Raw genomic sequence first — 15,091 nt, forward strand, 5'->3', positions numbered from 1 at the left:
ATATGTGAAAAGCATTTAACACAGCGCCACAGAGACCATAGTTAAATAACAGCAGTTAGAATTACCATTTAACATCTATTGGTCTTTCTGGCATGTCTTTCCCCTCTCACTACACTTATTGAACTTCTTCTCCCTCTTTCTCTACGTAATTAGAGAATCAGGTAGCCCTGGGCTTGGACCCCTGCCCCACCATTTACTAGCTGTGGGTGAGTTAACTAATCTGGCCAAGTGTCGGTCTCCATGTGTCTCAATGAGGATAATAATACCCACCTAAAAGGACGGGGAGGGAATTAAAGGAGCTGATAAATGTGAAGGTCTAAGGAATGACATAATAAATCATCATCAATGCACCCTTCTCTTTCCTTCCTCCCATTTCCTGTCCCACCTTCTCTATTACCTTCTCCTTGCTAACTCTTTCCTCCATTCTTCCCCCCTCCTCTCCATCCTTAGCTGAGCTTCTTTGAAACATAATAAACCTCTTGGTAACAAAGAAAGGTGTGAAGCTGCTTGAGTTGTACATTGACCCCTGGAAATGGTCCTGGTGAAGATGTTGATCCATGGACAATTTCTGCCCATCCTGTTCACAGTATGCTTTATTAAAGGATATTTCCCCAGCTTTGAGAAAAGAGCAATTCAGGGTTGAAACAGAAGTCTTGCTAAAGACTGAGATGATGCTCCTCACTTAGCACATCTTCTCAACCCACCAACCCCTAAAGATGCTGTCTCTTCAGATGGGGTTAGTGTGTGGTATGTGCTCTTTCACAATCTGATTTGGGACCATTTTTCCCCTGAGTTTTCCTAGATCTTTAAGCTTCCAAATTTCCCAGGTCAGTTCTTTGTTTAAAATGATGAGGAGTGCATTTCTGCATGTAAACTCCCATACCAAGAAGGCACAAGGAAAATGGAAAGGAATCAAGTTTTCTTCTCTAGAGAGGAAAATGTTGGGGAGGGTAATTAATCTTCGATGACAGCCTGTGATGGAACCTCCCCTACAGCACAGAAGTGACCTGGGGTTTATGTCACTTTGGCCAGGACTTTCTCTGACTCAGATTTCAAAGCCTGATCTACCATCCCTCTGGGAAAGAAGTCTGTCCTGATTTCAGCTACAGTTGATACCATCTTCTCATCCTAAGCCTGCCTGCCCTTGTCTACTTCCTCCCTTCCTCCTGCCAGACCACTCTCTTGGAGTCCAAGTCTTCCTGGTTCTCAAAGCATTACCGGATAACATTCATTATTGTCCCCCATTCCCCCATCATACAGTGAAGTAGGCACTGGGGACCACAACACAGTCCTTACCTTCAACATATTTACAATGTTGGAGTGGACAAGGTGCTTAAGGTATAAAGGCAAATGAAGCTAAATACGACCAAGAAGCAGCACATGAATTTCTTCAGGATTCAGAGAAAGGGATGTTCACGAGGAGCTGAGCTGGTGGAAGTGGCTCCCTGGTGGAAATCCCCTGTGCCTTCTCCATTAAGGGGGTGAGGGTGGGGTCTATTTAGAAAGCTCTTAAGGACCTGAATTTCCCAGTCGCAGGCAGCCAGGATGTGACACTTAGCTTTGGCAATGCCTAGCCAGAGCCCTGGGCCAGTTACTTAGCCTTTCTGTGCCTGTATATCCTCCTCCATAAAATGGGTACAAAATAACAATAAGACCTCCCTCCTAGACTTGTGGTGAGGATAAAGAGAGTTATGATATAGGGAGCGCATGGTGTATAGTAACTGCTAATCAGGGGTACCGGCAACAGTTGTGTGCCACTGTGTTCCTGAGAATGAGAAATGTAGCGAGTGAGTGGGCATCATCCTCGTGTCTATGTAATTAACCAGCGCTGCCTGGGGAGGAGCGTGTGTGCTTAAGGCACCTTCTGGGACGACTTACGTAACGTCAGCTTTAGGCAAAGTGCCTGTAATTGGCGCAGCTCCGAAAAGACACATACACACGAGCATGCCTGCAAGGCGGGGCCGCAGGGGATGCGGGCTGCGTGGCCCACGCCTGCCTCCACTCGGGCCACCGGGTGTGAGACTGTGTCCCGGCGTGTGGCGCACACACACATACACACGCACACACACACACAGAAACGAGCCCCGCTTCGACGTGCTTGTCATGGCTTAAAAATAGATGCTAATCCGTCAACCAGTCTGGCAGTGGCAGCCGCCGCGGCGGCGGCGGGAGAGTCATGGCCGTGGGGCTGCCGGCGCCTGTGATCTGCCTCCGGGACTGAGACCCGCGCCACTTCCCGAGGTAGCGGGGCCGCGGCGGGTGGGCGAGGTGCGGGGACCGGGGCTGGAGGGGCCGGGAAGGGGCCCGGGAGCCCGCCGGCTGCGCCCTCCGGGGCCCCCTCCCTCCCTCCCTCCGCCCTGCGCGCCGGGCTGTCTGGGCTGGGGAGGGCTGGGCGACAGCCACGAACCTGTTACAACCGCGGCAGCGGACTGAGGGAGGCGGGCGGCGGCCGGGGGCCCGAAAGCGCGCGGGTGGGGCTGGAGACTGCGCAGGGGTGTATCCCGGGACGGAAGGGGGAGAACGGGAGTCTCACGGAGCTCCTGCTGCACCTGGTCAGCTTCCCGCGTCCTTTTCACCATTCAGCATCACCCAGGCAGCAGAATCTGTTTCCAGAAAAGGTTGTTTTGGAACCAGGTGGTGGGGTCTTTAGGCCTGCGGAGAAAAGGTAGACGGTGATGTTGATGGTGGTGATGGTGGTGATGATGGTTGTGGTGGTGATTGCTATAGTGCTATGTTTCTGTGCTCCCATCTGACCAGCCATTGACAAAAACCTCTCTCCCTAAACTCCCGAAGCTCCAATCTCCCCTCACCAGTCCTGGTCCTGGTGCCCCTGCTCCTCATGCCCTGTGAGCGCTGGGTCTCCTGGCCCTGGGGTTGCGGAGACAGGCCCTGGCTGAGAGTGTGGGGTGGAGAAACAGAGGGTGTCAGGACAAAGATGGCCTCTCACTGTTGACTTTGCCTTGAGTCCCTGGGGCAGAAGACAGGGAAGGGGGGGGGGTCTTCAGGCCAGCCCAGCTTTTCAGAGGGGCAGGACCACAGTGTGAGAGGAGGAGGAAAAGGGAGAGGGGGCAGCGGAGGGGGGAGGGGAAGAGGAGGGGGAGGAGGAGGGCTGGGGCTCTTGCCACAGTCCCAGGGCAAGTCTCAAAGGCTGGCCCTTCCCAGCTCTGTGGCTCAACCCGTGGTCCCACTTTCAGGAGGTCCAACTGTCCACAGACAGCCAGGGGCACACCTGCTGAGCCCCCTCCTTGCTGACCCCATGTGGAGTCACTTGACTCCACCTACAACACAGATGCCAATTCCAGAGTCTGAGCCCCTGGGCCTGGCTGTACCCCCTATTCCTTCCCTTTCCTTCCTCCTACAGCCCCCCACCCTCCACCTCTCCCCACCCATACACACAGACACACGCACGCGCACGCACACACACACACACACAAAATACTCCAGCCCTGCCTGGACTCAGAGATGCTCACGTGCTCACTGGCCAGAGCGGGAGGGGGCTTTGCCTGTTGCGCACATAGACTGGCGCTCTCTTCCATGAGCCCGTGCTGTGCCTTTGGCAAGTATTTTTCAAAAACTTACTCTTCTCTTTATTGCTACTCCCCATGCACCTCGTCCCCCAGCACACACTTCCCACGGCAGGCTTATCTCTGAGGCCGGGCAGTACAGGAATGGGTTAAAGCCACGCACCTCTCTGGCACTGAGGAGGCAGGCTGGGCTGTGTCAGGGCCCCAGCTGCGGCTGTCTTCCTGCTCATTCTCTCTGGTTGGGTCCAAAGCCACCCCCAAGCCCCATCCCAGCTCCCCCGCCTCTCTGCCTGCAGCCCCAGGCAGATGAGACCCAGATTTGGGCAGGCAAGAGCTCCAGCAGTGAACATGGCCACCCAAATGCCAAACGTCTGTGTACTGGGAGTGGGGGTGGGGTGGTGGAGCAGACACCCAGCAGCTGGGCAGCTCCCTCTCCCGTAAACAGGAACATGTGACTCTCCCACCTCCTGGCCCGGCAGAGCCAAAGAGCAGGGAGAGGGAGCTGCCACAGATCCAAGGAGAAGATCATCTGAGGCCCCGGCAGGGCCAGACCTCGCCTTCCCACCCTGGAGCATCTTCTCCCAGGGCCCAGCCCCTCTGGCCAGAAGCAAAGCAGCTGCTCTGGCCTCATTCTGGTGTGTCTCACATCCCTGCCTCTTCCAGACACAGCTACCTGGGGACGGACCCCTCATCACTGCTGCCACGGTTCCTGCCGCCTCTAAGATGTGCCCAGGTAACTGGCTCTGGGCTTCAGTGACATTTATGGCCCGCTTCTCCCGGAGTGGCTCCAGGTCGCCTGTTCGCACTAGAGGGGCCCTAGAGGAGATGCCAAGCGTCCAGCATCCCTTCCTCAATGTCTTTGAGTTGGAGAGGCTTCTCTACACGGGCAAGACCGCCTGTAACCACGCAGATGAGGTCTGGCCTGGCCTCTACCTCGGAGACCAGTACGTACCTGGCAGACTGGGGCCACGGCTGAGTGTGCATGCACGCGTGTGTATGTACGTGTGTGTGTGTGCAAAAAGAAAGGAGAGGGTGGCAGAGAGGCGATGAGTTATGCCATTGTTCCATGTTGAGGATTGGAGGGGGGTGATCAGAGAGTGGAGGCTGGAGAGTTTGGGCGAGTTTGGAGAGGATTATTGACTCCCCAGTTCTGGACAGACAAACTGTTCAAGTAATAATGTCATTCATTTAGCAAAATGGTTCATTGAGTGTGGCGCTATGTACTGGACATAATAGATGCCTTCTCTGACTGTCCGTCTACTGTGCTCTGAAAAAAAGGCCATTGTCGGGGCCAGGAGCAGCGGGCAGTAAGGCTGAGGGTGGACCAGGCACAGCTCAGGGTGTGCGGAGTTCTGCGGGATGGGGCGGTGGAGACAGGAGCATCAAAGGAAGAGCCGTCCCCACTTGAATCTCCCAAGGGCTTTGTGGCTACAGGGAGTTTTCCATATGCATTTTCTCTCTTAATCTTCACGACAGCCCTGTGAGGTAGGGACCACTATCCCCAGGTGACAGAGGAGGAGTCTGGGGTTCAGAGAAGCTGGGACTGGCCCAAGGTCGTAAGTAGCAGAGCCAGGACGTGGAGGTTCAAGTTCAGTGCTCCTCCTGCTTGAGGCGCTGCCACTGGGCAGATATGACCATGCTGGCCGGGAGGCGGCCACCCTTGAGCTGAGGGGTACAGGCCACAGGACACTGAAGGTGGTGTCGTATATCAGGGTAACCATGAATGGGGAGTAACTGGCGAAACACAAGGAGATCCTGGGTGTCTGAGAGAGTCTAACGCAAATGCGGGAATGGGATGTGGGAGCAAGGGTCCATCATGTCAACTTGAAGTTAGTAGGGACGTCTAACATGAGAGGGTCCAGCCACCCACCCGATGTCCACGTCCCCTCTGCCACACCCAGGACTATCCATTAACCTCCTCTCTCTACCTGAATAGCCTGGTGTGAAGAGAATCCCCCCCTCCCAAGGCACTCCGATCTTTCTTCAGCTATATTCCACCGTCGGTGCGTCCTTCCTTACGTGAAGTTCAGATCAGTCAGTCCTGCCGTGGATCAAGTGAAGCCCCGCCACCTCGGAGCATCCGTCCGATATCTTATTACGGCTGATCTCCACTCCTCCGTTCATCTTCTCTCCTCCAGGCAACACCTCCCCAGGACTTCCCACCCTGGCTCCAAGAGAAGACTCTGGGTCATTGCCCACCCTGGTTCCTCCCTGAGTCCTGGAGCTAACGATGCTGGCCACGCAGTGGTCAGGGAAAGGCAAGGGTTTCTGGCCGCACCACCCTGCCTCCCCACCCTCTCTCTAACCTCTGCTCCTCCATGCAGGGAAATAGCCAGCAACCACCGGGAGCTGCGCCGCCTGGGCATCACCCACGTCCTCAACGCCTCTCACAGCAGGTGGAGAGGCACCCCTGAGGCCTACGAGGGGCTGGGCATCCGCTACCTGGGAGTGGAGGCCCACGACTCGCCAGCCTTCGACATGAGCATCCACTTTCAGGCGGCCGCAGACTTCATCCACCGGGCGCTGAGCCAGCCGGGAGGTAGGCGGGGAAGCAGGAGGGGAGAAGGGCCAACGTTTAAGTTAGAGAAAGGCTCAAGGGTCCGGGGGTAGAGCAAGAGAGACTTTTTAAAGACATGACGAAATGCTCAGGAATGAAAACTATTGTCTCAGCCACCTTTTCAAGGCAAGACATAAAAAGACAAGAAGGCAATAATCGCACATGTTAAGAGAGCTAGTTGCACCTGGGTGTTAAGATTTTGGGTGATGTATTTTTCAGTGTCGGGCTTCTTTACATATTTCTCTACTTTCCAATTATTTCTGCCTCGAGCACGTCTTGCTTTAGAGGTCAGAAAAATATGTATATATAAATAAAAACTCTATTAAGCACCCCACCCAAAATGGTTGATAGAAACAGATGGGGGGGGCGGGTACAGGTCAAGCGGTAGAGCGCATGCTTAGCAAGCGTGAGGTCCTGGGTTCAATCCCTGGTACCTCCTCTAAAATAAATAAATAAATAAGTGAAATAAAATAACCTAATTACCTCCCCTCGCAAAAAAAAAAAAAAAAAAAAGAGAGAGAGAAACAGCAAGATGGAAGGGTGGGGGGACTGAGGTTGGACTGGGTTAGACACAAAGGGTTTCTCTTGGATGCACTCAGCTATATCTGCTGAAGCCCTGCTCGGTGCACAGCTCGGTTGTACACTAGGGGTGAGTCTCTCCCTTTGAGCCCTTTTGGGGCTTATGTGGCCCCTATCTCATCCTGATGAGGCTCCCCCATTGGCCAGGGGTCTGGATTCTTACCATCACTAGTCTGTGCCCCCCACCACCGTGTCCATGCATCACTACGTGCCTGCCTTCCTTCTCACCTGTCTACTGAGCCCTCTCCCTCGCCTCCTCCAACCACCCCCGCAAACAGTCCCCCAGCCATCCCTTGTGTCTGTTCACAGGGAGGATCCTGGTGCACTGCGCTGTGGGCGTCAGCCGGTCGGCCACCCTGGTGCTGGCCTACCTCATGCTCTACCACCGTCTCAGCCTTGTGGATGCCATCAAGAAGGTCAAGGACCACCGAGGCATCATCCCCAACCGGGGCTTCTTGAGGCAGCTCCTGGCCCTGGACCGCAGGCTGCGGCAGGGTTTGGAGGCCTGAGGGAAGGGAGAGGGAGGTCCCTGGACCCCAGGAGGAGAGAGGAGGCCCAGGAGGCAGGTAGGGGGAGGTCTGGCTAAACCCTGCTCTCCTGTGGGCAGGAGAGTGAGAGGGCTGAGACAGGACCCCAGGCCACTGTTGCTGTTTGTCAGGAGGGGATGGGGGGGGTGAGGTTGGGCAGCGTGATGAGCACCCAGGAGGGAGCTGACCAGGGAAGGCAGCTGGGCTGTAGGTAGAAATGGGTCCTGGGATACTGATGCCGCTGGATTCCAGCCAGGTGCTCCCGGGGAGTCACAGCCCTTTCCCCTCTTTGTGCTCAAGTGTTCCCCTCCTTCGTGCATCAGAACAAAGGGACCATCTCTGTCCTGTGCCTGTGCGGGGAGTCAGGGATGCAGCAAGCACGCATGTGATGGTGTGGAGTTGTGCCGAGATGGTTGGGTAGACAGACGGTGAAGAGATGGTGTGAAAAGCTGAGGGAGAAACCCACAGACTTGTTACTCCAAACACAGGAGGAAGAGGTGTGGGAGGCTTGGCACTGTGCCCGAGGGTGCTGGTCGTGGCCCAGAACTGCAGAGGTGCATGGCTGGGAGTCTTTAGATAATCACTCGTTTACTGGGTCCAAGTGTCTCCAGGAAAAATAAAGATGGTGAATACAAAGTGGGCCTCCTGAATCACTGGCAGCTTGTGTGAGGTCTGCACCCCTCTTCTGAGGACCTCACCTTGCTGGCGACAGCGCCAGTTTCTGACTCCCTCGTAAGGGTCATAAGCTGCCATCAGCCTTTAAACCTCCACTGGTTCTTAGGAGTCTGATTTCACACTCCTGCTGCGAGCGAAATCTTGAACTTGTTATTTCCAGCTATGGCCACACGGGGGCAGCAGAGGACAAAAATTCAGGTTTTGCGAACACTTGGTGGTGTGACTCAGAGAGCACACCTTCCACCTCCCAAGCATAAAATTGGTTTCTGTTTACAAGGTCAGGTGTGCAAGAAATATAACTTTATTTTTTCAAAGTCAACCTAATTTCTATATCCAGCATCCATTCTAGTGGGAGAGCAGAATATTAATCTTAAATCATCCCAGCCCTAAATCCTACATTCACAGGTTTGGGTTTTGCTTGGTCCCAAGAAATTGGAGGGGAGGGATGGAGAAGTGATGTGCCTGCTTCCTCCTCTCATCTTTCCAGTTTGCCTCCCAGGAGTGTAACATAACCTCCTCAGTACATTTAGACAAAGAACAGGTTCAACCACCAGAAAAAATAGTATGGTCTTTCTGTTACCCCAGCTCCCAAGGTGCCAGCCACCATATCTGTCCCCTTAAAAAAGATGTGTTTTCAGGACAGAATATATGCCCGAGTGGGAGAAGGGAATGAGATATAAGAGGAAATTTTTAAAAACGGGAAAATCACTTAATAGATCTAAAGCATATATTCGACCCCAAAGTACAGAAACTCAATCTCAAAGCCAGAAGTTGCCTCTATAGGTGATCTATTTCCACTCTCCAACAAGGCTTAAAGAAATCAACTTTTCAGTATGTTTGATGATAGGCATTTATTTGCTTGAACATCTTTAAAAATTTTTTTTTTAGTCAGGGAGGTAATTCGGTTTATTTATTTATTTTTAGCGGAGATACTGGAGATTAGAACCCAGGACCTCATGCATGCTATACCCTCCCCCTTCTTGCTCTGTGTTTGAAGCCAGCTCTGGGGCCTCTCCTGTGTCCCCTCACTTTCAGCCTAACGACTCTGAAGGTTTCCAAGGGTCTGCATTTGTCATATTTCAAGTTTCCACCTGAGCCTGGCCAGTATTGACATCTCTTTCGAATTGTGGCAACTAGAACTTGTCTCTGTGCTTCAGGCTAGACCTATGGGGTAAGGGACCAGCGAGAGCTGTTGGCTGGTGCCTCCAATTTTTATTACTGTTAAGGGACAATTTTATCTTTTGGCGGGGGGACACCGTTTTATGAATAGTGAATCCCAATCAGTATCGCTACTCTGTAAACGAGGCACTGAAACAGCAGAGGGAACACATGAGGGATTGTACATAACGGACAAAACCTTTAAATTTTCTTACTGCGTTTATACAACCAATGCGTATTTTAGCAAAGCTGAATTCCTTATTAAGCAAACATTTTTGTATAAGCTGCCTTCTCTTCTATGTTTCTGCGCCTTTATCTTTTGTTTGACTTACAGCAGTTGTGCCTGGATAGCTTTATCTTCTGCTCCTGTCTCCTGAGCTTTCTTAAGATCAGTCAGTGCTTGGTCCTGTTCTTTTAATCCTTGCCATCCTTGCATAGAGTGAGGGCTTCGCTAGGAATGTTGACTCTAATTAAACCGCACTGACTCCCTGTCAGAACCATGGGCAGGAGGACTTACGCATAACTAAAATGAACCCAGAAATAACTCGGGCTCTTAGAAGAATGGACTATACCTATGACCTGGGTATATGATCTCGACCAGGGTAGACTACAATAGAGGTGTCACCTCCTTTGTTCTAGTAAGTATATGACTACTAATGTAACCCAACCCACAGCCACAGACCTATTTTTGTTGTCTGAATGTACCTCAGCTAAATCCCCCCAGATTCCTTTCAAATTGAAGGACTTAAGATTTTAGCTCTAACTTCTCGGACAGAAGTATAGCTACCAAAGTATATTTAACCAAATAACAGCCTCCAGATTTTCCTCCCAGAGCAGATAGTAAATTTTTTTATTATTTAACAAAGCCACATTATGACTCTGCCCAGACACTCCTCTGTCTTTACAGATATTAAGTCATTTAATCCTCGTTAAAAACCCCTTGAAGTGGTGTCATTGTCATTGCTTAGAAACAAGGAAACTGAGGTTAAGTAATTCTTCCAAGGACAAACGAATAGTGAGCAGCTTGAAGAGCTGGGATTCAAACCCGGGTTCTCTGGCTCCAGAACATGTGTGCAAGTATCAGACTGCCACACATCTCCCTCCACCATGTAAGGGTGTGTGTGTGTCTTGGGGACCCACATGGGTCACGGGAGGAAGGAAGGGGCACAGGCCGGTGGCCACACAGAATCGGTCCTCCCGTCCTCCAAGGGGGCGGAGGGTGACACCTGTCACGGGGAGGTCTCACTCTCACTTGCCAAAACTGGCATCCGGTTCTAGGGCAGTTGACTAGTTGGACCTAAGCAAAGGCTCTGAAAATGAACAGGAATAAATAGGCTCTCGTTCGATGCAGCCTGTGCCTCCAGCCGGCTGAGCCTTTGGGGAGCTGCGACTCGAGCCCATCTGGCCAACCTGTCCTGCCTGCCCCGGCCTTGGCTGCCCCCTGAGGTTGACTCAAACCCTCAGGGCAGGCCCTGGAGCCTGGGGAGAGGGAGGGATGTTTGCCCAGGCCCTCACCCTGTAATTAATCCCAGCTGAGAAGTTTGCCAGGGAGGGCGGTGAGCAAACACTGCTGTGTGTGGGCCCCGGGCAGCACACGGAGCTGGCAGCAGACTGCCGGTGCCTGGAGAGGGCGCCGCGTGGCTGCGCCGAAGGCCCCACTCAAACAGGTCCCTTGGGAAAGGGACCTCGTACACTGCTGGTAGGAGTGCAAATTGGTGCAGCCACTGTGGAAGCCAGTATGGAGGTTTCTTAATAAACCAAAAATAGAACCACTATATGACCCAGCAATTCCATTCCTGGGTATTTATCTGAGAAAAATGAAAGCACTAATTCAAAAAGATACACGCAGCCCAGAGTTCATACCAGAACTATTTACAATAGCCAGGATATGGAGGCAACCCAAATGTCCATGGATGGGTGACTGGATAAAGAAGATGTGGCAAACATATATATATACACACAACATAATACTACTCAGCCACACACAAAAAAGAATGAAATATTGCCATTTGCAACAACATGGATGGACCTGGAGGGTATTATGCCAAGTAAGTCAAACAAATGCTATATGATATCACTTACACGTGGAATCTAAAAAATGAAACAAACTAGTGGATATAACAAAACAGAAGCAGACACAGATATAAAGAACAAACTAGTGGTTACCAGTGGGAAGCGGGAAGGAGAGAGGGGCGCAAGACAGGGGTGAGGGAAGAAGAGGTACGAACTGCTATGTGTAAAATAAGTTACAAGGATATATTGTCCAGCATAGGGAACATAGACAACATTTTATTATAACTGTAAATGGAATATAACCTTTAAAAATTGTGCATCACTATGTTGTACACCTGAAACTTACATAATATTGTAAACCAACTATATTTCAATTAAAAAAAAAAAGAAAATAGAAGGGGGAAAAAAAGAAAAAGAAAAAGAAAAAGAAAACAAAACAGATCCCTTAAGGAAAAGGAAGCCTGAATGGAGAAAGAGTGGGCCAGGTTACAGGAAAGATAAACCCTGTTTACCACAGGTTTGTATCCTCAGAACTTTTCTGAGGAAGGAGGAGGAGCAAAACATTGAGAAGTTTAGGGAAGAGCCCTGTTCATGCCCTAAACCCTGTGAATCTGTGCCCTCCTGTGGCAAAGGGGATTTAGATGTGATTAGATGCAGATGTGATTAGAACTGCAGCCTTGCAGTGGGGCGGTTTCACTGGCGGATCCGGTGGGTCTAATTACATGGGCCTTTAGAAGCAGAAAGCCTTTGCAAACTGTGGTGAGAGATTCGATGTGAGAACTGGACCCTGTGATGCCTTTGAGGACAAGGATGAGGGGGTGGTTGTGAACTGCGGGACGTTAGCACCTCTAGAAGCTGGAAAAGGCAAGAAAATGGATTCTCCCCTCCATCTTCCAGAGAAGAAGGCAGCCCAGGTGACGACTTGATTTTAGCCCAGTGATCTACAAAACTGTAAGATAATAACTTGCATTGTTTCAGCTATTACGTTTGCGGTGATTTGTTACAACAGCAACAGGAAACTGGTCAAAGCCCCTTGATGCGCCGTGAAGACCCTTCCCCGTGAACATTGAGCCACCAATTAAAAATGTAGGGTTAATCTTTATGTTGATTTTAAAAACCAAGAACTAGGGACACATACCCCAGGGAGGAAGATTGGGCAAGAGCTCTACATCGGAGAGCAGAACTCACCAGCAGAAGGCGCCCTGTCTTCTGTGCCAAGATTCAATAACTGGGAAACGCTGACACAATGCTGGGATTTCCAGTCTCTCTTAGGGTTTTGAAAGGGACAGTGAGCTCATGTTTGCTGACAGCCTGAGTCGGGGCCATCTCCCTGAGACAAGGACCCGCCTGGCACTAGCCACCACTATTTTCTTCCACTGCACCTGCCTTACTCCTTAAGATGATTTGCCTCCAACTCTGGGGTTAATCAACCCTGCACCGCTGCATCCTAACTGTAACGAGGCAGGACCCTGTGGGGCCCCCCAGGGTCAGACCCCGCCCCTACATCCTCTGCTGTGGCTCCCCCCTGAAGCACCCAGATAATATTAGCATCTTATGTATATATTTCCTGAGTTTTTCAGTTGCTTGAAACCACCACCAAAGGGAAGAAATTAACTACTTGAGGAACAGGGGCACGTGGCCCCCAGGCCTTCTGGCACCTGGGGGTTGATAGTGTTGAACTCCCTGTTGTGCCAACATCAACCAGAGGACTGTGCACTAGCTGATCACACACCCTGTGACCCCCCTCCCTCACCCGGCCATTAAATATGCTCTGCTGACACCCTCTGGGGAGTTCGGCATTTTCTTGGGCACGAGCCACCCCGTCCTCCTTGCTCCAACTTACGATAAATCTTTCTCGGCTCCGAACTCATGTTTCAGTTTGTTTGTCCTCATGGCACAGCGGGCACACGAACCTGCCTTCAGGAACATAACATCCTACCCAGAAATAGAAGACAGTCCTGAGCCTAAGATGCCAGGGCAGCCCACTGGCCCTCGGCTCCTCCCAACCCCCACCCTGCTCCCAGCCATTCTTAGAAGTTTGGTTGTGGGCGACGGTTAGCGGCCTTCAGAATGGGCTGCAATTGGTCCTTAAACCCTCTGCCAAATTCCCCCTCAGCATCTGAAGCTGGCCTGGGAGAAGGCGGCTGGCCCCGTAGTCTCCCAGGAAGGAATCTCAGGAAGCGGGGAGGGGACTGTTATCAGCTCAGGAGCCAGCTTCCAGTGGTCCTTGGGCTGAAAGAAAGGAACCCCCTTCCCCCTGGGTAGCTTTCCCCGTGGCAGTTTGCATTCTGGAGGATTCTGAGAATAATTGGGGTATGGGGAAATTAGAGCGGGGAGGCCTCTCTCCCCTCGGTCCCTGGAGCTCACCCACAAACGGGGTCCAGGCTCAGCAGGTCCACATTCTCTGTCTAGAACCTGCAAGGAGCCTGAGATCCTAATCCGGCTGAAGCCAGTGGCAGCCCAGAAGAGGACAAGAGGGTTAGCAAAAGTATTAGCCCTGGGAGGGAGACAGTGTGCTCCGAGAAATTCCACATCTGCATCCCCAAGACGGGTGGCACAGGAAGCTCCCTGTGGTGTACTGGCATCTCAGAACACTGCTTCCCAGATCCACTGGCTGGCACCTAGTCCCTTGGTCCAGGGACAGGGGGGCCCTCCCTTGTTTTAGGAGAAAGGAGAGATATGTCACAAGATCAGAAAAAGGATGAAAGGAAGTGAGGTGAGCCTGGAGACCCAGGGCAGAGGCTCATTCCATTTGCCTCTGTCAATACATGCTGGGTACAAGCTCCCAGAGGCCAGGCAAGATGTGGCTGTGATCCAGCCCAGTGCTGGGAACACAGGTGAGTGATCACAGCCTCAAAAATACCAGACCTGGAAGGCAGCCAGGAGCTCTCACTCGGTGACTTTCTGATCTGTGCGTCACACAAGTCCAGTGCTTCAAATAGCTTTTCATGGTGGGGGGGGGGGTGAGGGCAGAGAGAAAAACCCCACGTGATTCAAAAAGACCAGCTCTGTTTTTATTTCTCTTATCCATACAGTGTCTATTTTTAAATATTATTTAATAAACAAAACTCTGCTTTAAAAAAAGGGGGGGGGTGTTGAAAACCACCAAGTTTATCCAATCCTTCATTTTATACATGAGAAAACGGAGCCCTCGGAGAGGTGTAGCTGGGAGTCACAGAGAAGGTGCCAACCCGGGGACTGGGGTGCGGGGACACCGCTGGGTGTCCATCCTCCAGATTCTATTCTCCACTTCCTCCTGCTACTCTACACCTGCCTGGAGCTTCAGCCCAACCCTGATCATCCAGCCAGAGTCCATTCTTCAGTCTCCTTGGTAAATAGGTATGACTCTGTGACTGAGCTCTCACCAGTGGAATGGGAACAAAAGTAAAGCTTGAATTCCAACAAGGAAAATGCTGTCTTTCCACTCTTCTGTACCCTCCCTCGGGTTGGAACATAAGCTATGTAACTGGTAAGTCAACTTCTCCCATATGAGCAAGGAACACATGATAGGACCCAGCCAAACAGCGAGAGGAAACGGCCCCGGGTCTCTGGATGACTCCAGGAAGCAGGACCACCTCCTTTCTTTGGAATATTCCTTAGGACAGAAATAAACTACACTGTCGGAGCCTCGGTACTTTTTACGTCTCTCTGTTACAGTGGCTGTATTATTATCTATTGCTAAATGACAAATTATTGCCAAACTCAGCAGCTTAGAACAGCAAACATTTGTTGTCTCAGTTCCTGGAGGTCAGGAGCAGCTTAACTGTGTGGTTTTGCCTCGTGGTCTCTCAGTGTGTTGGCAGAACCTGTGGTCACTCCAGGCATGATTAAAGCGAGGATATCCACTCCAAGGCCACTCTCACGGCTGTTACCAGAGACCCCTGTGGCCCCCCATGTGGCTTCTCCAAAGGTGAGTGTCTCTGTAACACAGCTCCTGGCTTCCTCAGAGCAAAGGATTGGATGGAGGGGGGGGGGCAGCGGAGAAAGAAACGGGAAAATGCAGTGCATTTTTATGACTCAGTCTCCAAAATCAACCACTGTCATCTCCACTTCATTCT

General features: G+C 51.6%; 1 protein-coding gene across 3 annotated transcripts; it reads left to right on the forward strand.

Moving 5' to 3' along the window:
• The first annotated feature begins 1,950 nt into the window (after positions 1–1,950).
• Positions 1,951–7,823, forward strand: DUSP26 (dual specificity phosphatase 26). 3 transcript variants are annotated; one of them, XM_032468695.1, is made up of 4 exons: positions 1,951–2,241; positions 4,188–4,468; positions 5,849–6,063; positions 6,970–7,823. In XM_032468695.1, the coding sequence occupies exons 1-4, from the start codon at positions 2,119–2,121 to the stop codon at positions 7,167–7,169; spliced, it is 819 nt and encodes a 272-aa protein (XP_032324586.1). In that variant the 5' UTR covers positions 1,951–2,118; the 3' UTR covers positions 7,170–7,823. The 3 variants fall into 3 exon arrangements, with proteins under 3 accessions (XP_032324586.1, XP_014423112.1, XP_006194651.1); XM_014567626.2 differs by lacking the exon at positions 1,951–2,241 and adding an exon at positions 2,490–2,618; XM_006194589.3 differs by lacking the exon at positions 1,951–2,241 and adding an exon at positions 2,527–2,665.
• The last annotated feature ends 7,268 nt before the right edge of the window (positions 7,824–15,091 follow it).

Source organism: Camelus ferus, chromosome 26, assembly GCF_009834535.1.
Source record: "Camelus ferus isolate YT-003-E chromosome 26, BCGSAC_Cfer_1.0, whole genome shotgun sequence".
Lineage (NCBI taxonomy): Eukaryota > Metazoa > Chordata > Mammalia > Artiodactyla > Camelidae > Camelus > Camelus ferus.